At 42.9% G+C, this 24,146-nt stretch overlaps 1 protein-coding gene and 1 pseudogene across 1 annotated transcript; both read right to left on the minus strand.

Moving 5' to 3' along the window:
- Positions 1 to 96: 96 nt before the first annotated feature.
- On the minus strand, positions 97 to 711 carry LOC103291629 (SPRY domain-containing protein 4-like). Its single transcript, XM_054717034.1, has one exon. It carries the CDS (start codon positions 709 to 711, stop codon positions 97 to 99), a length of 615 nt encoding a protein of 204 aa, XP_054573009.1.
- Positions 712 to 21,341: 20,630 nt separating this feature from the next.
- Positions 21,342 to 21,970, minus strand: LOC103291599 (40S ribosomal protein S8-like; annotated as a pseudogene).
- Positions 21,971 to 24,146: the final 2,176 nt, after the last annotated feature.

A 24,146-nucleotide genomic window follows, 5' to 3' on the forward strand; every position in this document is an offset into this window, starting at 1 on the left:
TAGGTTAAGTGTGTTCTGCCAAGGTTGGGGTGTGAGGGTGAGGGTTTGGATCTAAGCAGACCCAGAGTGTGATTAGGAACCCCAGTGATGGACATACTAGAGGTCCTTAGGCACCTCAAGCCCTGAATGGGTCAGCAATTCTCGGTCACAAAGGGGAAAGGCAGGTACCACTGGATCCTGGAAATCTATCTGTAGCGTGTGGACCACAGCAACCCAGCTCACATCCACCAAGCTCAGTATTTGGGCCTCATACTCCAGCAGCAGCCCCACCTTCTCTGGATGCCCGATACCCTCAATAGGGGCTTTCTCGTTCGCCAACATGGTGTGCCACTTGCGGTGGGCATAGGTGAACACCCAAGAACAGTCATCAACACTGATGCAGCTATCCCGAGAAATGTCCACATCTGCCACTCCTACCTGGAATTGCTGGGAGCACTTCGCTGTTACCTCCCTATAGCGCCTGCCACTGGTGATCGCTGTGTCTACCAGCACCACTGCCCACTCCCAGAAACGCTCCACATTCAGGGAGCGTTTGGCCCGCTCTAATCCATATTTAACACCTGTGTCTTCTCTGAAGCGTGCCAAGCTGCTGTGGGCGGTTTTCTCTTCCAGTTTGAAACTGACGCCTCTGCAGACTTCAGCAGCAGCAGCCTCCAATCGTCTGGCTCCCCAGCAGCACAGGCACCGAGAACGTGTGAAGGGCAGCACCATCTTGCACCCCTTTTCTGTTTTTAAAGCTTTAAAAAAATGTATTTTTATTGATTTCAGAGAGAAAGGGAGAGGGAGAAATAGAAACATCAATGATGAGAGGGAATAATTGATCAGCCACCTCCTGAATGCCCCCAATTAGGGATTGAGCCCGCAACCTGGGCATGTGCCCTGACCGGAAATTGAACCATGACCTCCTGGTTCATAGGTAGATGCTCAACCCTGAGCCACACCCACCGAGCAAACAATTTTCTTTATGACAGGTGATTATAAGGATATATGGTACAGAAGATTTTGAGACCCCTTAATTAAAATTATTCAATTAAGACGTGTTTCTTTTTTAAAAAATAGTATTGATTTTAGAGAGAGAAACATGGATTTGTTGTTCCACTTACTGATGCATTCATTGGTTGAGTTCTTGTATGTATGCTGATGTGGGGTCAAACCCACAACCTTGGCATATTGGGATGATGCTTTAACCAACTGAGCTACCTGGCCAGGGCCTAAAATGTGTTTCTTAATTCTGAGGCTAAGTTTAAATATTTAAGGATGGAATAGAATGTTCATTTCATTGGTACATTTCTCACTATCAAAGCTTATTTCAAAGTAGGCATGGAAAAGACAATCTTTTTAAGAGAAGTGAACACTTAAAACTATTCAAATGGCTCAAAAAGAACAGATATATTTTTTAAGCAGACATTTTCTAAATCAATATAAATGCAAATACAAAACTTAGCAAGCCTCAGAAAGCAAAGTAGGATTTTTTTTTTCTTTTTAAATGTTTTTATTGATTTGATAGAGAGGGATAGAAACATATATTGGCTGCAAGACCCCCCACTGGGGATCAAGCCTGCAATCCAGGCATGTTGTGCCCTGACAGGGAATCAAACTAATGACTTCTTAGTGCATTGGATGAGTCTCCACCACTGAGTCACACCAGCTGGGCACAAAGTAGGAGTTTTAAAAACACTTTTGCCATTAGGTGGTGCCCAAACCAAACATTACAAGCCAGTGTGCTAAATGAAACAATTCTGAGAGAACATTGTCATTGTCAGCTGATTGAGATCACATGTGCTTGTTATTAATACATTCATAGAAGATGGAAGTTTTGGCTTGTCCTTGCATCTCATGATTTATTGGACGTATACTGGTCTTATATATAGCTTCCTATGTGTGGTACACACAACAGAGCCAAGAGATGACTTAATTTAGATGCATAGTCTGGCGAAATAGCAAGTTATTTTTATGATACAGTAGTTGCCCTCATCCATGGTTTCACTTCCTGTGGTTTCAGTTACCCACTCTCAATTGTGGTCTAGAAATATTAAATGGAAAATTCCAGAGGTGATAAGTTTTAAATTGCATGGCATTCGGAGTTATGGTGAAATCTCGCGATAATCATCCCTTGGTCCCGTGTCTTCTCGCTGTAGACGCTGCGGCTCATTAGAAGCTTAGTCGCCATTTTGGTTATCAGATCCACGGTCAAGGTACTGCTGTGCTTGTGTTCTAGTAACCTTTATTTCTAGTTTATCATTGCCCCAGAGGTCAAATATAGTGATGTTGGCGATTTAGGTATGCCAGAGAGCAGCCGTAAAGTACCTCCTTTAAGTGAAAAGGTAAAAGTTCTCGACTTTAAAAAATCCCGTAACCTGAGGTTGCTGACTTAACGGTAAGAGCGAATCTTACATTCGTGAAACTGAAGAAGGAAAACGAAATTGTGCGAGTTCTGCTGTCGTACCTCAAACGGCAAACAGTAGGACCACAGTGCTTCAGGGGTGCGTAGGTAGGGAAAAGCCATTAAATTTGGGGGTGGGAAACACGGCATCATCATGGCTCGATGATCCTGATTTATCGTCAGAAGGTCCATAGTCGCCTAACGCTTCGTCACAACTACGTCATTCACCTCGTCTCACCTCACTCATCTCGTCAGTCATCGTCACGAGGAGGGTGAGTACAGTATAAGGTATTCTGAGAAGAGTGAGAGAGAGCAAGCACATTCACTTAAGTTTTATTATAGTGTGTGGTTATAATGGTCGTAACTTACTACTAGTTGTTCATCTCTAACCGTGCCTAATTTATAAGTTAAGCTTTATCATCATTATGTATGTATAGGGAAAAACCATAGGATATAGATAGATGGTTCGGGACTATTCGTGGTTTCAGGCATGCATTGGGGGGTCTCGGAACGTGTCCCTCGCAGACAGGGAGGGATGACTGTATCATTTGTTCCACACCTTCAAACAGTTTGTATCTAATGAAGTATGTGCAACCTGAAAACTGCAAAACATTAATCTTTGATTTAGAGGGCAGTTTGATATCTAGTAGCCTGTCCTGTCCTTTATGAAAATCAGTTATTGGGGTAATAATACCTATAGGAGATGTTTCCTTTTTTTTTTTTTTTCAAACAACTGGAAGGTTTTATTTATAATTACCAAGAGGACAGTATTAAGAGGAAAACTTTTCTTGATGAAGTCTATATTTTACAAATACTACCTTGGCTTTTTAAAAGTTTTATACAAGCAAGGGAAATAGAATGAGGAAATATTTCTTATGGTCCAGGCAGTCGCCAACCTTTTGGACCTCATAGACCACCAGAGCCTCTGGACTGGAATACCTGTCAGCCCCCCACCCGCTACCCCTCTAATTCCCCTCCCAAAGTGCATATGTTTGAAATATAGTGGAATATTAACATTATTTTAATCTTCTAACTTTGGAAATTAGCTATTCCAGGTAGAAGCATGCTAATTTTGCCATGCCATGTAAGAAATAAAAAATCATTCCAAAGCAATGAGTTTTTAAAAACATTTTTTAAATTGTTAAGATAAACTAAGCCAAATGTTATTTCTTTTCTGATTAGATTTGTTAATACCTATTATATATCTCAAGGCACTGTTCTTCATAGATAAACACCATGAGATTTTTCTACCCTCATAGAGCTTATACTGTATTCAAGGAAGGGAAACAAGAAAGAAAAAAAAAACACAAAAAACCAATAAGGTAATTTTCAAAGAATGAGAAGTGCTATAAAAATATGATAGGAAGTGATTGGGGTGATGGGAGCAGTGGGTGGTGATTCACAATGGCATGAGATAAGTAGGAGGCCCTGAATGAGAAGAGACATCATTCAGAATATTATGGAGAAGATTGTTGGGAGTAGAGCTAGGAGCAAATGCAAGACCTTAAGGCAGGAACCAGGTAGGCAGATGCAGGGACTAGTGGGAGGTAATTGGTGCCTGGTGGGAGTTGAGCATGGGGAGGACGGTAGAGCCCAGGGGGTAGGTAGGATTTTGCAAGTCACAATAAGTAACCTAGTGAATTCTAAGTCAAATGGGGGGAACCAGTAGGGGATTTTAAGTAAGGGAATAACTAATTTTTTAACAGACTTACTGAGAAATTTACACACTATACATTTAACCCACTTGCATTTCAATAGTTTTTAGTATTTACAGAGTTCAACCATCACTAGGATGTAATTTTAGAACCTGATTTTTTTTTTAAAGATCACTTTGGTTCTTTTGTGGAGAATGGATTATAGAGGACCAAAAGTAGAAAGGACAGGAACAGTTAGGAGGCTATTGATTTTATCCAGGTGAGAGGTTTTCAAAGTGAAGTTTGCATTTTTTCATTGCATCATTTCCCAACTACCTGTCGAGCCCCTGTGATGTGCCAGACACTTTGTGAGGTGCCAGGTGTTGATCCCTGCCCTAAAGAGCATGCAGCTGTGGGACTGTGCATGACAAACTCAGCCCTCTGTGCCTCACCACTTGGTAAGAGCTTTAATTTGAAGAATAGAAAATTCAACACATCAAAGCCAACATATAAAGATTCTTTCTCGCCAAAACCGGTTTGGCTCAGTGGATAGAGCGTCGGTCTGCGGACCGAAAGGTCCCAGGTTCGATTCTGGTCAAGGGCATGTACATTGGTTGCGGGCACATCCCCGGTAGGGCGTGTGCAGGAGGCAACTGGTCGATGTTTCTCTCTCATCGATGTTTCTAGCTCTCTAGCCCTCTCCCTTCCTCTCTGTAAACAATCAATAAAATATATTACAAAAAAAAAGAAAAGACTCTTTCTCACCTCACCTCCACCCTCAGTGAACAAGCCCTTTGATTCCAGCTAACCCTCCTGTCCAGAGGCTGGATGCAGGATGGAGTGTCTAGTGTGAGCATGCATGGATGACAGCATGGGGAAGAGCTCTAGATTTGTGCAGTCAGGAAGACACATCAAATGCCTCTTTCATTACTTTTCGGGGGGTGGTGGGGGAGGGGAGGATGTGCTGCAGTGAGAACATCCCTGTCTAGCTATTTCATATATGGGCAGCTGAAAAGACTTTTAGAGTATTTTGCATTTGAGTTCTCTCAATATATTTCCACTCCTCTCCTAATATCTAATGGGTATGCCCTAGGTTTGTGGTTAAATTCTCCTGCAAGATATTTCCTCAACTCCCAGTCTATTGAACTCATTCCTCCAGCATTCTTGGGGCTCACTCATCTCATGCAAATGGATTTAAAGGTGCTGCATTATAGTCGTATCTTTCAGAATATGTACTGCTATAATGTTTGTGAAATAGTTGAAGCAAAAACAAAAAATAAGTGAAATTTATACTGAGGGCTAAATAATGAAGGGACACTCAAGAACTTGTGCAGATACTACTAAATTTTAAGAAATATGTTTACAGTCCATATTCTGTAAACATTATTTTCCACTAACTTGCTGTTTGCTTAAGGAAGAATGTACATCATTGTTTTGGTGGATCTGATTGTTAGACTTAATGATTTAAAAGATCTGTAATAGCTATGCATGATTGTTTTTATTTTTAAAGGCTATTTCTATTATTTAGGAAAGACAAATAAATTTTTAAGAATCACAATCGCTGAGTGGCAACATCCTCCGGACCCAGGCCTCTCCTAGCCTGTAGGCCCGCGCTTAGGTCCTGAGCGGCAGGGGTCCCAGAACGCCCCCTGGCCACTCAGAGGTTAACATAATGATGTACTTCCTGTCAGGCATTTGTCCATGTCCATGTGTACTGATGAAATATATGTACAAGAATGGCTAGATCTCAGTGGCTCTTGGTTCTTGAATTGGCCCATATGGTTATTTTTAGATATAGTTGAAAGCTTCTGGAAGCAGAGACCAAATTTCTATTTTGTATTCCAGGTCCAAACTAAACTTCTGAACTTGGTATAGATCTGACAGATGTGAATTTAGTGAATATATAAACAAACAAGCCATAAAACATGCACTGATTTAATGTCTTTATTTTTAACACTTGCTTCATTAAATGCTTCCAACTGTAATGAGATTCATGACAGCTTGAGTCTGAAACATTCTTGACAGCACCACTTGGGAGTGGCAGGGCAGGGTGTGGCCTTGATGGACATTGACTTGGAAGTCGGCAGACCTGGGCTCGATATCCAGTTCCCCAACTTCTGTGGCTGTAGGTTAGAAACTTAACCCCTATATTGGTTTTCTATTCCTGCATAACAGATTCCCACAAATTTAATGGCTTAAAGCAATACGTGTTTATTATCACACTAGAGGCCCGGTGCACGAAATTCGTGCACGGAGGGGGGGTTGTCCCTCAGCCCAGCCTGTACCCTCTCCAATCTGGGACCCCTCAAGGGATGTCCGACTGCCCGTTTAGGCCCGATCCCAAGGATCGGGCCTAAACGGGCAGTCGGACATCCCTCTCACAATCCAGGACTGCTGGCTCCCAACTGCTTGCCTGCCTGCCTTCCTGATTGCCCCTAACCGCTTCTGCCTGCCAGCCTGATCACCCCCTAACCACTCTGCTGCCAGCCTGTTTGCCCCCAACTTCCCTCCTCTGCCGGCCTGGTCACCCCTAACTGTCCTCTCCTGCAGGGTTGATCACCTCCAACTGCCCTGCCTTGCAGGCTTGGTCCCACTCAACTGCCCTCCCTTGCAGGCCAGGGGCCTCCCAACTGCCCTCTCCTGCTGGCCATCTTGTGGTGGCGATCCTGTGTCCACATGGGGGCAAGATCTTTGACCACATGGGGGCAGCTATATTGTGTGTTTCAGTGATGATCAATCTGCATAGTACTCTTTTATTAAATTGGATAGAGGCCTGGTACAGGAGTGGGGGCCAGCTGGTTTGCCCTGAAGGGTGTCCCTGATCAGGGTGGGGTTCCCTTGGGGCGTGGGGCGGCCTGAGCGAGGGGCCTGTGGTGGTTTGCAGGCCGGCCACGCCCCCTGGCAACGCAAGCAGAGGCCCTGGTATCTGGAATTTATTTTCCTTCTACAATTGAAACTTTGTAGCCTGGAGCAGAGCCAAGCCTGGGGCTCCCTCCGAGGCCCGAAGCCATTTGTGTTGGGGTTATGATTGAAACTTTGTTGCCTTAAGCGGGTGGGCCTGGCCAGGGTGTGTAGAAAGCTTTGCTTCCCCTGTTGCCGGCAGCAACCCTGGCCTGCTCTCTCAAGCTCCATTCTGCCGCCATTTGTTTGAATTTGTTTACCTTCTATAATTGAAACTTTGTAGCTTGAGTGGAGGCTTAGGCATGCAACGGCTGGCAGAAAGCTTGGCTTCCTCTGTTACCTAGGAAACCTTGCTCTCTGTGACTGTAGCCATCTTGGTTTGGATTAATTTGCATACTCGCTCTGATTGGATGGTGGGCGTGGCTTGTGGGCGTGTCGGAGATATGGTCAATTTGCATATTTGTCTATTATTATATAGGATGGTTTCTATGGTAAGAGTCTGAACATGGCTTAATTGGAGCCTCTAGTCAGGGTCTCCCAAGGCTGTGTGTGTGTGTTTTCTTCCAGGTGAGGAAAGATATTCAAAACTACACATCAATAATATTGTAACATATTAAAAAAATAATCTATATATATAGAGAGAGCCAGGGTCATAACATCCACAATTACCAGAGGCTTGACCGAACGTCAGACTGCGCATGCAGCAGGTGAGCAGGCTGAACTGCTGACCTCTTGGAGAGAGAGAGAGGCGGGCTGATCAGCAGTGGCAGCGGCTACTGGTGAGGCCTGGATAGAGGAGCAGTGTGATCAGACCCTGCTCTCTCCCGGCCTCTCCAGTAGCCAAGCCTCTCTCTCTCTCCTAGAGGTCAGCAGTTCAGCCACTTGCCAGCAGCCTGGGGCAGCTGCTGATCAGCCCCGCCGCTATTATCAGGCCTGGAGATGCTGACTGGCATAGAAACCGACCAATCAGAACTAAATCTGGGTGAATTGCGAGGAGCCAATGGCTGCCTAGGAGGTGGAGCTTTTGATGTTGACTAGCATAGAAACAGACCAATCAGAACCAAATATGGGTGCAGTGCGAGGAGCCAATGGCTGCCTAGGAGGTGGAGCTTTTGATGCTGACTGGCATAGAAACCGACCAATCAGAAACAAATCTGGGTTAATTGCAAAGGCAGAACCTAAGATGGGGGCTGAGGAGGGGTTATAAGGGCAACAGCTGTTTGGTGTAAGGTGTAAGAAAGTGATTCAACTTTTTAATGACCGGTTTGGCAGTATAGTGCATATGGCTGACTATCAGTCCAGATATAGGGATTATGTGTTTTTGTTTGCCAAGAGCATCTCCTCCTGCTGAAAAAGGCTCCCCCCCACATTTAAGCAATCTTATCCTATACTAGAGGCCCAGTGCACGAAATTCGTGCACGGAGGGGGGGGGCGCGGAGCGGGTTGGGGGGGTGTTGTCCCTCAGCCTAGCCTGCAGTCTCTCCAATCTGGGACCCCTCAAGGGACCTTCATTTTTTTCTCCAGGAGTGTGGTGGAAAAACCCTAGATCACCTTCTTGGATTCTTATAATCCAAATTACCAAGAACACTGTAAGTGGCGGCCTACAGGGAGCTTAGCCAATGAGTTGTCAGAAAAGGTATTTACTCTCAAACTGGTTTGGCTCAGTGGATAGACCGTGGGCCTGCAGACTGAAGGGTCCCAGGTTTGATTCCTGTTAAGGGCATGTACCTTGGTTGGAGGCACATCTCCAGTGGGGAGTGTGCAGGAGGCAGCTAATCAATGTTTCTCTCTCATTGATATTTCCGACTGTCTATCCCTCTCCCCTCTTCTCTGTAAAAAAAAATCAATAAAATATATTTTTTAAAAAGGTGTATCCTCTGCAGCTCATGCAGCCCCTAAGTTGTGACCACTGGGCTAGGGGTGTGTCCCTGCCACCCAGTGGTGGCTACTGGGGTCTCCGCACACCCCAGAGGCCAGCAGCCCTCCCCCTGTGGAGGGCGCTGGGCTGGGGGCATGGAAACGAACCGCCGCTTGGTGCTGGAGCTTGGAAAGCCTCTGGGGCGGGGTGGGAACATCCCCGTCTCCAAACTCCCCGAGGCCAGCAGCCAGCCCCACCATGGGCCCCAGGCTCGGGGCATGCAGGGACCCTGGGAAGCACACAGTGGTGGCCACCAGGGTCTCGGCACACCCCAGAGGCCAGCAGCCAGCCCCCGGTCATGGGCGCCTGGCTGGGGGCGTGACCCCAAACCGCTGCTTTGTGCGAGAGCCTTTGCAAGCCGCTGGGGGCGGGGCGGGAACATCCCCGCATCGCTATAGCGACGTGGGGATGTTCCCGCCTGCCAGGCGGCTTGGGGCCTGCACCCATAGGCTTCGAGTGGCCAGGGGGCATTCTGGGACCCCTGCCGCTCAGGACCTAAGCGCGGGCCTACAGGCTAGGAGAGGCCTGGGTCCGGAGGATGTTTCCGGGACCCAGGCCACTCAGCGCCCGCATATGCAAATTAACCGCCATCTTGTTCACTCTGATTGGCTGTGGGCGTAGCAAAGGTACGGTCAACTTGCATGTTTCTCTTTCATTAGATAGGATAATATCCTATATAATCTATCCATACTAATAAAAGGATAATATGCTAATTAGACTGGGTCGACCGGCCATCTTCCGGGTGTCTGACTTCCTTCCGGACAAAGCCATGGTGGTGGGGGCCGAGGCAGAAGCAGTTAGGGGCAAGATCAGGCCTGCAGGGAAGGGCAGTTGGGGGCAAGATCAGGCTGGCAGGGGAGGGCAGTTAGGGTGATCAGGCAGGCAGAGGCAGTTAGGGGCAATCAGGTCGGCAGGGGAGGGCAGCTAGGGGCGATCAGGTAGGCAGGCAGGCAGGCAGAGCAGGTAGGGGCGATCAGGCAGGCAGGCAGGCAGAGAGATTAGGGACAATCAGGGAGGCAGGGGGGCAAGGTAGGGGCGATCAGGCCAGCAGGCAGAGGGGTTGGGGTGATCAGGCCAGCAGGCAGAGGGGTTCGGGGTGACCAGGTCCACAGGCAGAGGAGTTAGGGGTGACCAGGCAGGCGAGTGGTTAGGAGCCAGTCGTCCCAGATTGTGAGAGGGATGTTTGCTGGTTTAGTTCCGATCCCTGTGTGATCGGGCTTAAACCAGCAGTCAGACATCCCCTGAGGGGTCCCAGATTGGAGAGGATGCAGGCCTGGCTGAGGAACTCCGCTCCATGCATGAATTTTGTACACTAGGCCTCTAGTGTCATAATTATGTATGGTGTCAGATGGGTACTATATTGAGGTGATCACTTCCTAAGGTATATAAACATCTAGTCACTATGTTGTACACCTGAAACTAATATAATATTATATGTTAATTGTAATAGAAAAAATTAAGTGGGGTGGGGAGGTAAAGTGGCAGGCGCTGAAAGCCTAAGAGTTAGCAAGGAAAGGCTGTGTGTATCTGGTAAAGAGGGCCAGTTTGGGGACAAACACACAGCAGCCCCTCCCCCTAGCATGTGCAACCCAATCATGGCCTCTAAAATAGAAGTTGGCACTTGCTGTTCCTTTTCCCGGAATGTTCTCCCTCAGGTCTTTCAGCTGTCTGCCAACTCTTACCTCATCTCCCTCACATGAGGGGTCTTCCCTGCACATGCCATCTGAATGAGAGGCTCCCTTCCCTGAGAATCTCTCTTCACTTCCTCTGCCTCATGTTTCTTCAGAGCAGCCCCCACTGACAGCATTTGTCATTTTTTGTGTAGTTGACGTCCCCCCTGAAACTGGGTGCTCGATAGGGGAGGGGTTCAGGTTTGTTTTGTTCACCGCTTTGGCCCCAGCACTTAGAGAAGAGGCAGGTGCACAGTATGTTCTCAAGAAGTGGTTGTTGAATGAATGCCTGATGGATGAGGAGAAGGAAAGGGAGAGGGAGGGTAGCTGGGAAAGAGGAGCAAGAAGGCCCCACCGTTAGTGTTTGCATAAAAGACAAAGTCATACTTTTCTTTCTTAAGAAAGCAATTTGGTTTTCAAGTGCCTGGAATAACATTAGGCTAACTAAGGACTTCTGGAATGCTTGGGATTTGTTTTAATGAATAGATGAAATTATATCTAATTAGCATTAATTTTTATGTGTAAGCGAGTACATCCAAATTATATAAAAGCAGTTCTCTTGAATAATTTAAATGTTCTCTTCACCCTGCAAAGCATTTAGCATACTCTTCCCTCAGAGATTCTATTAATGGGAACTAAAATCACAAGGTTTAAATGCAAAATAAAGGAGTTTTTTTGTTTGTTTTGTTTTTTGTTTGTTATGCAGGCACATAAGTGAATACCTCAGAACTGGACAGACCAAGTATCAGATACCAAGGACTTAACCTCAAATTTAGGGATTTTAAAAAGAAGAATATAGAAATAAGGGAAAGGCTTCTTTATGGTAGAATTCAAATTAATGAGCATAGAAAGAATGATGAAAATAAAAAAAAATCACCATTAGGCAAAATGTTTCAGGCAAGTATTATCAATGTATGAGATAAAATATGTATAAAAGTATGATGATGAAGAGGAGATGAACATAGTCTCAAAGTATCTCTCCCACAAAATATATTAGTTCTTTTTTAAAAACAAAATTCATATTTTATTTACACTGAAATAAACTTTATATAAAACTAGAGGCCTGGTGCATGAAATTCATGCACTTGGGGGGGTCCCTCAGCCCGGCCTGTGCCCTCTCACAGTCTGGGAGCCCTTGGGGGATGTCAGTCGGACATCCTTAGCACTGCTGCAGAGGCAGGAGAGGCTCCCGCCATGGCCACTGCACTGCTCTTGCCAGCCGTGAGCCCAGCTCCTGGCTGAGCAGCGCTCCCCCTGTGGGAACACACTGACCACCAGGGGGCAGCTCCTGTGTTGAGCGTCTGCCCTCAAGGTGGTCATTGCGCATCACAGCAACCAGTCGTTCCGCTGTTTGGTAGATTTGCATATTACTCTTTTATTATATAGGATTGGCTTTCTTCACCAAAAATAATGGCAATATTTTCTGTATTATTCCTAGATAACCACAAAACATATTTTTGTAGGTTTTCCAAGTTTTGCTTATAAATCAAGATGAGGCAGTAGATATAGTCATGGAAAAAGACAGAATAAAACAGACAAACCGGTGTCAGTATCTCTTGTCTCTGACCCTGTCTTGAACCATGAAGGAGAAGTGTTTGACATATACTTGCTAAAAAGCTTATGAAGATATAGGTTCAAAAATAAAGGAATACAAAGAGCAACATCCAGATGTGGAACAACAATGGCAGGTTCTTCCATTCAATCTTTAACTGCAACTTGTTCCTTTAAGATCTTTGAATAAAGACAAAATCGACACCGAAATCTTTGTTTGGCAAGCTCACATGTTTTTCTCACTGTCTGGTAATTCCATTAACTGCCCATTACAGATTTTTTACAGCATACTCAAAACTCCTGCTAGTCAAAGGTTAGTCATGAGATTCATGGTAAGATTTTATAATATGTATTCCTTCCTCCCACACCTCCTCAAAATTATTTCTACAAAGAACTGATAACTCAGTCCATGACAACTGGATCCAGTGATAATAAATGTTATGTCTAAAATGACTACTAAAACAATTGCAAAGTGCCATTAGCAGAGATCACACAGAAATGCGACATGGCACTTTCAGTGCTGTTTTCTGGAAGGACAGTTAGTTCTCCAAAGCATGAGAGTTCAAATGGGGGCCATTTAAACAGGCAGATTTTCAATGGCTAATCTACTCAACATATTCAGTGATTCACTGGTTTACATATACCTTATAAGTTTTTATAAGATGTTTTCAAATTTCTCACAGATTTTTTTCAATATCAAATAGAAAACCTATTTTAAAAGTCTCCCACGTAATTTTGATGGTTTCTGAATTATCTGTAGGGAGTTCTGACTTAGTTGTATAGAGTTTGATATATGTGTCCACCATTAAATCCAAATCATGTTTTATAGCAACATTTATGTTAAGCAAAGCTAAGTTACTTTTCCTTTGGCCTTTCAAAGTGTTCCTCAGGTACACTTTGAGATGCTTTAGCCTGTTTTCATAGCATTCATTCTCAACCTTCATCATAGGAGGAATACAAAGGACTTTCAGCAATGCATAAACATTGGCAAAAAACTTGATGTCTGGCAGGTGGAGGGCTTCATAAATGGTGGGTGGAAGCGCTCTGTCTTTCCCCCTGTGTTTTTCCACCTGATTCTCCAACAGTGAAGCTCAGCTGAGAGTGTACCAGGATAGGGTGGGTCGCTTCTGTACATGTCAGCATGGTGCTCCTCCGATGTATTGAATTTGATCTGTCCCATGACAGAGGGTACCAGAGATCAGCATTGAAGAGCTCTGAGATGCTGTTCTGAGAACCTGTCTTTCAGTTCCTGAATGATGTGCTCCACTGTTGGAACACTTAGAGTTTCTTTAGAGTAACCCTCAGAGGTCAGCTGAGATTCCAGGTTGAGCTCTGCGAAATTTTCCCAGGGAGCTTCATCTGAATATCAAGTTTGGTTGCCAAATTGGTGGCTTCCTCAAACTAAAATTCATGATAGACTTCAATATTTTGCATCACTTCAATTAGCAAATGCAACACTGCAGTCAAGCTACTGGCTGCAAAGAAGACATCAAATCTGCTCCTGGAGATTTTCCCCAAAGGCTCTTGTAAAAGATAGAACCTTTTTAAGAATGACAACAATAACAATGACATCAAAATCAGTTACTGCACTACAGAGTGCAAATGCTCGGCCTGCTGTACAGTTACTCCATCTCATAGTTGTGTCACTATTTATATCATTTAAACATAAGCGCTTGTAGGCCCACTAAAATTTCCTTCAATTCTTGATCCCTTCATTGTTCTGAAAGAGGACAGAAATTACACTGTCAGGCTCTAAAAGCAGTTTGTGGTGATTGATGGAAAAAAGAACCAACTTCCTGAATTATTCCTAATTCAACAGACACTCCCATAATAGGCACTGATTTTGCCAACCACATATTTAAGGCACAGGAAGAGGCGGGTGTGTAGACAGCTTGGGGATATATAAGAGTCAAGAAGCAACAACTTTCATGTTAGAAGAAAATTTACTGGACACAAGGTAAACCTGGCCACAATAATACTCCATGTATAATCCTCACTTCTCAGTCATCATGGTTGGAAATTTCATAGTTAAAATTTCAGCCTCAGCGTCCTAAGGCAGGAAGCCCACAGATTCCTCTCTCAGGTTATGAGATTCGTCAACAAACCTCACCATAGTGGGCAGGTGCTCTGTCCTTGTGATAAACGAAAAGAAGTGAGTCACTTGCCTGAGGGTTTCCTCCCAAATGCAGCTGTCACAGATCTCTAGTATCTATTTCTGTCTTTTTTTTTTTTTCTTAACAGAACAGTGTGTTGACTGCTGTTGTCTCAAAGCACTTTCTCAGAACCTCAGTGCTTGAAATTTATCAGGAATATAGAAACCTGGGATTTCATCAGCTTCATGTCCATCCAGACATGTTTTGTTTTCCCCATAAAAATCAAAATTTCAAATAAAGATCTTAAGTATTCTCTTTTCCTTCTCTTCAAGAATTAAAGGCAAAATGTCCGCATCCTCTTCTTCACCCCCTTCTTCTGCACTGGGGTTCTGAGCTTTGCTGTTGTTGATTTCTATATGTTTTTAGTTCCTACTCAGAAATTTTGTCAAATTTTTTTCATTTCAGTTTCCTGATTTCACTCAGTTCCTCTTCTTCTTCTTCTTTTTTAAAAAAATATTTTTTTCTTTGTTTAAAGCAGGGGTCCTCAAACTTTTTAAACAGGGGGCCAGTTCACTGTCCCTCAGACCGTTGGAGGGCCGGACTATAGTTTAAAAAAAAAAACTGAACAAATTCCTATGCACACTGCTAAGTCGGCTGCTAAGCAGGACAGGCAGCGGCGGCAAAAACACCCGGCGGGCCGGATAAATGTCCTCAGCGGGCCGCATGTGGCCCGCGAGCCATAGTTTGAGGACCCCTGGTTTAAAGTATTACATGTAGTAGTACATATATCTCCTTCCCCCCCCCCCGCCCCCTTGACATTCCCCCAGCCTCCCCTACCCCCTGTCGCATGCCCTCATCCCACCCCCCCAGTGTCTTGTGTCCATTTGTTGTGCTTATATAAATGCATCACAAGTCCTTTGGTTGATCTCTTTCCCCCCCCTCCCCAACACTCCCCTGCTTTCCCACTGTAATTTGACAGTCTGTTCGGTGCTTTACTGCCTCTGTATCTATCTTTTTGTTTATCAGGTTATAATGTTCTTAATTTTCCATAATGAGTGAGATCATGTGGTATTTTTCTTTCATTGCCTGGCTTATTTCACTTAACATAATGCTCTCCAGGTCCATCCATACTGCTGCAAATAGTAAAAATTCCTTCTTTTTTATAGCAACGTAGTATTCCATTGTGTAGATGTACCATAGTTTTCTAACCCACTCATCTGCTGATGGGCATTTGGGCTGTTTCCAAATCTTAGCTATGGTGAATTGTGCTGCTATGAACATAGGGGTGCATATATCCTTTCTGATTAGTGTTTCTAGTTTCTTGGGATATATTCCTAGAAGTGGAATTACTGGGTCAAATGGGAGTTCCATTTTTAGTTTTTTGAGGAAACTCTATACTGTTCTCCACAGTGGCTGCACCAGTCTGCATTCCCACCAGCAGTGCACGAGGGTTCCTTTTTCTCCGCATTCTCTCCAGGACTTGTCGTTTATTGATTTGTTGATGATTGCCATTCTGACAGATGTGAGATGGTACCGCATTGTCGTTTTGATTTGCATCTATTGGATAATTAGTGACTTTGAGCATGTTTTCATGTGTCTCTTGGCCTTCCTTCTGTCTTCTTTCGAAAAGATTCTATTTAGGTCCATTGCCCACTTTTTTATTGGATCATTTATCTTCCTTTTATTAAGTTGTATAAGTTTCCTGTAGATGTTGGAGATTAAACCTTTATCAGTGATAACATTTGCAAATATGTTCTCCCATACAGTGGGCTTTCTTGTTGTTTTGTTGATGGTTTCTTTTGCTGTACAAAAGCTTTTTATTTTGATGTAGTCCCATTTGTTTATTTTCTCTTTAGTTTCCATTGCCCTAGGAGTGGTATCAGTGAAGAAATTGCTTCGGCATATGTCTGAGATTTCTCTGCCTGTGGTTTCCTCTAGCATTTTTATGGTTTCCCATCTTATGTTTAAGTCCTGTATCCATTTTGAGTTTATTTTTGTGTATTGTTTAAGTTGGTGGTCTAGTTTCATTTTTTTGCATGTATCTGTCCAATTTTCCCAACACCAGTTATTGAAGAGACTGTCTTGACTCCATTGTATGTTCATGCCTCCTTTGTCAAATATTAATTGAGCATAGTGTTTTGGGTCGATATCTGGGTTTTCTATTCTATTCCATTGGTCTATATGTCTGTTCTTATGCCAGTACCAGGCTGTTTTGAGAACAGTGGCTTTGTAATACAGCTTGAAATCTGGTATTGAGATCCCACCTATTTTGTTCTTCTTTCTCAGGATTGCTGTGGCTATTCGGGGTCTTTCTTTATTCCAGATGAATTTTTGGCGAGTTCTTTCTAGGTCTGTGAAATATGCCGTTGGTTTTTAATGGGGAGTGCATTGAATCTATAGATTGCTTTGGGTAGTATGGACATTTTGATGATGTTGATTCTACCAGTCCATGAACATGGTATGTTCTTCCATCTGATTACATCTTCCTCTATCTCTTTTTTCAGTGTCCTGTAGTTTTCCGTGTATAGGTCTTTTACCTCCTTAGTTAAGTTTATTCCTAGGTATCTTAATTTTTTTTGGTGTGATGGTAAATGGGATTGCTTTTTTAGTCTCTCTTTCTGTAAGTTCGGTATTGGTGTATAGAAATGCCATCGATTTCTTGGTGTTAATTTTGTATCCTGCTACATTGCCAAATTTATTTATTAAGTCTAATAGTTTTTTGATGGAGTCTTTCGGGTTTTTTATGTACAATATTATGTCATCTGCAAATAAGGACAGCTTTACTTCTTCTTTTCCAAGTTGGATGCCTTTTATTTCTTCTTCTTGTCTAATTGCAATGGCTAATACTTCCAGTACTATGTCGAACAGGAGTGGTGAGAGTGGGCATCCCTGTCTTGTTCCTGTTCTTAGGGGAAATGGTTTTAGTTTTTGCCCATTGAGTATGATGTTGGCTGTGGGTTTATTATATATGGCTTTTATTATGTTGAGGTATGATCCTTCTATTCCCACCTTGTTGAGAGTTTTTATCAAGAAAGGGTGTTGGATTTTGTCAAATGCTTTTTCTGCATCAATTGATATGACTATATGATTTTTATCTCTCAATTTGTTTATGTGATGTATCACGTTTATTGATTTGTGGATATTGTACCATCCTTGCATTCCTGGGATAAATCCTACTTGGTCATGGTGTATGATCTTTCTGATGTACTGCTGGATCCGATTTGCTAGAATTTTGTTGAGGATTTTGGCATCTATGTTCATGAGGGATATTGGCCTGTAATTCTCTTTCATTGTGTTGTCTTTATCTGGTTTTGGTATTAAGGTGATGCTGGCTTCATAGACGGAGCTTGGAAGTGTTCCTTCCTCTTGAATTTTTTGGAATAGTCTGAAAAGGATATGGTTTAGTTCTTTTTGAATGTTTGGTAAAACTCCCCTGTGTAGCCGTCTGGCCTCGGGCTTTTGTTTGCTAGAAGCTTTTTGATGATTGCTTCAATTTCTTCCACAGTTATTGGCCTATTGAGATGTTTAGATTTTTCCTGGTTGAGTTTTGGAAGGTTGTATTTTTCTAGGAATATATTCATTTCCTCCAGGTTGTTCAGTTTGTTGGAATAGAGTTGTTCATAGTATTTTTTAACAATCCTTTGTATTTCGGTGGGGTCTGTTGTTATTTCTCCTCTTTCATTTCTGATTTTGTTTATTTGGGTCCTCTCTCTTTGCTTCTTGGTGAGCCTGGCTAGAGGTTCATCAATCTTGTTTATCTTTTCAAAGAACCAGCTCTTGGTTTTGTTGATCTTTTGTATTGTTTCTTTGGTCTCTATGTCATTTATCTCTGCTCTGATCTTTATTATTTCCTTCCTTCTGCTTACACTGGGCTTTTCTTGTTGCTCTCTTTCTCTTTGAGTTGTAGGGTTAGGTAATTTATTACCATTATTTCTTGTTTTTTTGCAGTAGGCTTGTAGAGCTATGAACTTCCCTTTCAAGACTGCTTTCGCTATGTCCCATAGATTTTGGATTGTTGTGTTTTCATTGTCATTTGTTGCCATGATGTTTTTATTTCTTCTTTGATCTCTCGGTAACCCAGTCATTGTTTAATAGCATGCTGTTTAGTCTCCATGTGTTTGATTTTTTTGGATTGTTTTTATTGTAGTTGATTTCCAGTTTTATGCCACTGTGATCGGAGAAAATGCTTGATATGTTTTCTATCATCTTGAATTTGAAGAGACTTTGCCTGTGACCCAATATATGATCTGTCTTTGAAAATGACTCATGTGCACTTGAGAAGAATGTATATTCTGTGGCTTTGGGGTGAAATGTTCTGAAGATGTCAATTAATTCCATCTGGTCTAGTGAGTCATTTAGGATTGATGTTTCTTTGCTGATATTTTGTTTAGAGGATTTGTCCAATGGTGATAGTGTGGTATTAATGTCTCCTACTATGATTGTGTTGCTGTCAATCTCTACCTTAATATCCTCCAGGAGTTTTTTTTCTGTATTTGGGTCCTCCTGTATTGGGTGCATATATGTTTACCAGAGTTATTTCTTCTTGTTGGATTGCTCCCTTTATTATTATGAAGTGGCCTTCCTTATCTCTTGTTATGTCCTACACTTTGAGATCTAATTTGTCAGATATAAGTATTGCTACTCCAGCTTTTTTTTTCATTTCCATTCACCTGAAAAACCTTTTTCCATCCCTTCACCCTCAGTCTGTGTGCGTCTTTTTTTCTGAGGTGGGTTTCTTGTAGACAGCAGATATATGGGTCATGTTTTCTTATCCAGTCTGTTACCCTATGTCAGTGATGGGCAACCTTTTGAGCTTGGTGTGTCAAACTTCGCCAAAAAACTGAGCATAACTCGGGTAGTGTGTCACTTTGAGGAAAAAACATTATTTCGCAAATGTTTCATCCTCAGGAGCAGCAAGTGTTCATTCTCGGCATGCGGCCGCATCAGCGGCCGCGTGTCATCAGAAATGGCTACGTGTGTCAGTGCTGACACGCGTGTCATAGGTTTGCCATCACTGCCCTATGTCTTTTGTTGGGGCATTTAATCCATTTACATTTAAAGTTATTATTGATAGGTACTTATTTGTCGCCATTTTTATTCTTTACCCCTGAGTTCCTTCTTCGCTTCCTATTTATTTTTCTTACAGCAGACCCTTTAGCATTTCTTGCATTGCTGGTTTGGTGTATAAAATTCCATTAGTCCTTTTTTGTCTGTGAAGCTCCTGATTTCACCTTCAATTTTGATTGATAGCCTTGCTGGGTACAGTATTCTTGGATTCAGACCCTTCCTTTGCATGACTGTATATTTCATTCCATTCCCTTCTGGCCTGATGAGTTTCTGTTGAGAACTCAGTCGCTAGTCTGATGGGGGTTCCTTTGTAGGTAACTTTCTGTCTCTCTCTGGCCGCTTTTAAGATTCTTACTTTGTCGTTGGTGTTTGCCAATTTAATTATAATGTGTCTTGGTGTCAGTCTTTTAGGGTTCATTTTGCTTGGGACTCTGTGAGTTTCTTGGATTTGTGTGGGTTTTTTCTTCCCTATATCAGGGAAGTTTTCTGCCATTATTTCTTCAAACAGGTTTTCTATTCCTTGCTCAGTTTCCTCTCCTTCTGGAACCTCTATTATGCAGATGTTGTTTTGCTTCGTGTTGTCCCAAAGTTCCCTTAGGCTCTCCTCCTGCTTTTTAATTTTTTTTTCTAGAAGCTGCTCTACTTGGGTATTTTTTCCTATCTTGTCTTCTAGGTCACTGATGTGGTCCTCTGCTTCTTCTAGTCTACTCTTGATGCTTTCTATTGTGTTCTTTACAGCAGCAAAGTCATTTTTCATTTCTTCTTGGTTCCTCTTCATTTCCTCTTGGTTCTTACACATATTGTCGAATTTGTCTTCCATTCTTTTCAGCCACCTTATGACAATTTCTCTGAAATTTTTTTCTCTGACCGGTTGCTTGCCTCCATTTCATTTACTTCCTTTTCTGGTGATGCCTGCTTTTCTTTCTTATGTGAGCTGTTTTTTTGTCTCCCCATGGTCTCTCTTCTCTGGGTGTCTGGTTATGTAGTTTTCTCTCTCCTGCATTGATTTAAAGGCACAAAATACAACACAACCAGTTACAACACACAAGGCACTGAACAGAAATGTACTCACGATATTAATAACCCCAAATAAAGGTGACCACCAGAGAAAGGCAAATTAGAGGATAAGAGAGAAAGAAGAAGAAAGAGAAAAAAAGAAAGGAGTGCAAAAATGAAATTGGGAAAAGGGAAAAAAAATGTAAGAGAGAAAAGAAAGAGAATAAGAAAGAAGAGGGGAACAAACTATATATATGGGGAGAAAAATCCAATAGAACAGCCACTAATCCCGACAAATGCCAGCAACAAGTACCTGGAGATGAATACAAACTACAAACAACAACTAATACCAAGTGAGGCGAGGGAAAACTGAAGCAAAAAACAAACAAAAACAAAACAAAACAAAAGAATAAGCAAAACAATCTCACAAACAAGCATAAAAAATTGATATAATCAACAATCAAGCAAACAACAACAAAAGGACAGAGAAAAAAAATTTTTTGGATAGTGAAGACAGAGAAGAGAGAGGTGTGTATGGACTTGGAGCAGGGGATTGGAAATTAGATATAAAAGTAAGGTGAAATTTTAACAGGGGTAAATGTAAGGAATAGGGAAAATCTAAAGCAGGGTAAGAGAAACAGGACAACAAAGGGTAAAGTTAGGAAGAGAGTGATGGTATAAAGGTAAAGTTGAGATAGAGTAAAATGATGCTAAAGGGAAGATGAAAATAGAATGTAGAACACTAATCCCAAAGTAAAATAAAGAGAAAATAAAATGACACTTTAAAAAAAAAAAGGTAAAATAGTAGTAGTAATAATACTTATTGAAAATAAAAATTTAATTAAAAAGGTAAAATCAAGAGAGGAAAAAAGAAAAACATTAGTTTCTTAAGTAAAAGATGAAAAAAATAAAAAAATAAAAATGTGCAGAAGTGAAGGTCATTCACTTCCTCTACTGTTCTGTTTGGCACGCCTGTTTCTTAGTCAGGACAGTATTGCAGTTCCCTGTGTTCCACTGATCCTCAGGGTTGTAAGCCAGTCCTGATTTTTTAATTAATTAATTATTTATTTTTATTTTTTAAAAATTGAATAAACACTTTTATTACATGAGCTAAGATAGGAGGGAAGAGGATTTATTTGCCTTTCTGGGCCTTACTTTTCCTCAAATAGAACTCCAGCTCCTTGCCCTCGAGCACATAGCCATCTGCTTGGCCACACTGGCCTGGTCTTGAAGCGATGCATGCAAGAAGCTTGCCCTGCTGGAACTGCTCCTTGAGAAGACTGCTGATTTTGGCATTCTTTTTCCTTTCATCACATTTATTCTGAATTTTCTTTGATTGTTTTTTTGTTCAAAATCTCTTCTTCAGGAGTCAGCTTTGCCCCCTTCTTTCGGCCCAGGGGCAGTGTGTAGTGGGACGCGTACCACTGTTGGTACGCTGTGCTGTCAACAAGCACGATGCAGTTCTTTACTAGGGTCTTTGTGCGGACCAGTTTGTTGTTGGATGCATTTTAGACAACATCAGTAATCCTTGTTTTGCGCGTACAACACTCTGAGCCCCAGGAGAAGTTGCCCATGTCCAGCCTCAAGTCTTGGTACTTCTTGTTGCCTCCGTGCACTCGGACTGTATGTATGTGGCGGGGTCCAATCTTAGTGTTGGCAGCAGGACGTCCCAGCTCATATTTTCGCTTCTTGTGGTAGGGCTTTCTCTTGCCCCCGGTCTTGTGGCGCTTGTGCCAGTTGTCCCAAGAGATACTCATTGCTCGGTGCCGGCTGGAAAGAGAGCCATTCCTGATTTTTAAGCAGGCAGTGTGTCTTAATTTCTTGTGTTCCTTTATTTGTGTTTACACAAGAGTCAATCTGTGATTCAACCCCTGGGTGGTAGTGTTTCTGGATTGACCTCCAGGTCTATAGGTCCTCTCTAGCCAGTGCTTAGATCCTGCTTTCCATGTGGCACTCAATACCGGTTTGTGGGAGTGGGTTGCCCGAGAGCTGGTTCTCTGATGGTTATTCCCCGCTCTGATCTCCAGGTTCCAGAAAAACAACTTTCCCCTGCAGTCTCTTAGGGTGTCCCCAGTTGGGTGATCCTATGTATTGGGCTTAGTAATCAGAAGCAAGGATTTTAAAAAAGAAAAAAGAAAAAGAAAAAAAGAGCCAGCATAAGTGTGCGAACTCGGGGGCTGCACGCAAGTCTGTGCAGTCTTTTTTTCCCCCTTGGGTCTAAGCAGCCAGTACACTTTTAAAATTTTTAGGCTGTCCTTTTGTGTCAGATCAAGATGAGTTACCTTCTGTTATTAGCTCTGAGGACCCCCTTCGACATTCACGGATCACACCAGCCCCAACAGCCACGGATTTTCCTAGGCGTAGACTTCCCCCTATATTTTCCCCCTAAGTCCTCCAGCTTCTGCAGTGCATGCGTTTCTCTCTCCTGCTGGGACCAGAGACCTCACCTTATCCCAGGCGAAATCCGACCTTTCCTTGGGAGGAGTGTAGAGCTCCTCTGAATCCCTGTGTTTGCGCCAATTGGGGACCGATGTTCTCGGGTTCGCGCTGTTCAGTGGGTGCCGTAGTTGTAGACTTTAAGGCTTCCGATAACATCCACTTTCCCCTTCAAGATGGTGCGGTCTCTGCGTCCAAGTGGGTTCCTCCGGGAGGGAACCCAGCAGCAGTGGGGGCTGCCCGGTCAGGGGAGCCCCATCCAGCAGTCCCCCACCGTCTCCTGGAGTATAGCTGTCCCTCAACTCACCAACAAACACTCCCCGTGTGACCACACACTCTCCCTTTATTTTCTTACACAGTATCTTGCAGCCTGCCTTCCCGTCATCAGCCATCTTCCTTCACACTCAGTTCTTTTGTTTTCTGTGTCTACTGTGTAGATTGTACAAATGACTGGTAAGATCAAATATCATTGGTATTGCATTATCTCCAAGAACTGTCTTATAAGGATTAGTTGTATAGATCATAGAGGTCTCAAAGTGTTTGGCACATAATCGATAATGTTTATGTACTTGATTAGGTGTTTTATTTTCTAAGTCTGCTCTCCTACAATTTTTTACCCACTTGTGGGATCTATCTGGCTGGATTCTGGGGGAATCTGAAGCAAGCCAAGTCCCACTTGGTGCTTGTGGAGTTGGGGTCAGTGCAGAAGTTCAGATTCATCCTCTCCCATGGGCTGCCCAGTGTTCTCCCTGCCTCCATTTGGGCGAGAAAGGGGAAGGGAGCCAGGTCGGCCAGTTGCCTCAGCAGGGTTGGTGTGCCAAGATATATCAGTTCCAAAGGGAAAAAATAGTAGCTTTACGGTGGGGAAACCTGTGGATACCGCCTGAACTAAGTGATCCAAGTTAACACCACCAGTTCTGGGACACATGGAATCTACAAACCTCCTGATACGATTCACTGAGGAGGGCACAATATCACTTGTGTGGGATTTTTGCCAAAAATGCAGAACCCGAATTTAATCATGAGGAAACATCAAACTCAAATTGAAGGACATTTCACAAAAGAACTGATTGCTGCTCTTCAAAAAAATGTCAAGATAATGAATGATTAAGGAAGACCAAGGACCTGTCTTAGATTGGAGGGATGTTTCCTGGGACATGAAACCAAAAGCAATATTGGATCCTGGGTTGGCGGAAAAACCACACACACACACACACACACACACACACACACACACAAGTATTGGTGGGACCATTGGCAAAATTTGAATAAGGTCTATGGATTAGTTAATATTACTGTACCAATGTTAATTTCCTGGTTCATATAATTGCACTATGATGATGGATGATGTTTACATTAGGAAGCTGGGCAATAGTTATAAGGGAACTTTGTGTACTACTTATGAACTTTGTGTTAGCCCTAAAAAACTAATACACTAGTTAACATTTATTGAGAACTTACAACATGTAAGGCCATATGTTGAGCGCTCCACTTGCA

Source organism: Eptesicus fuscus, chromosome 6 (assembly GCF_027574615.1).
Source record: "Eptesicus fuscus isolate TK198812 chromosome 6, DD_ASM_mEF_20220401, whole genome shotgun sequence".
Lineage (NCBI taxonomy): Eukaryota > Metazoa > Chordata > Mammalia > Chiroptera > Vespertilionidae > Eptesicus > Eptesicus fuscus.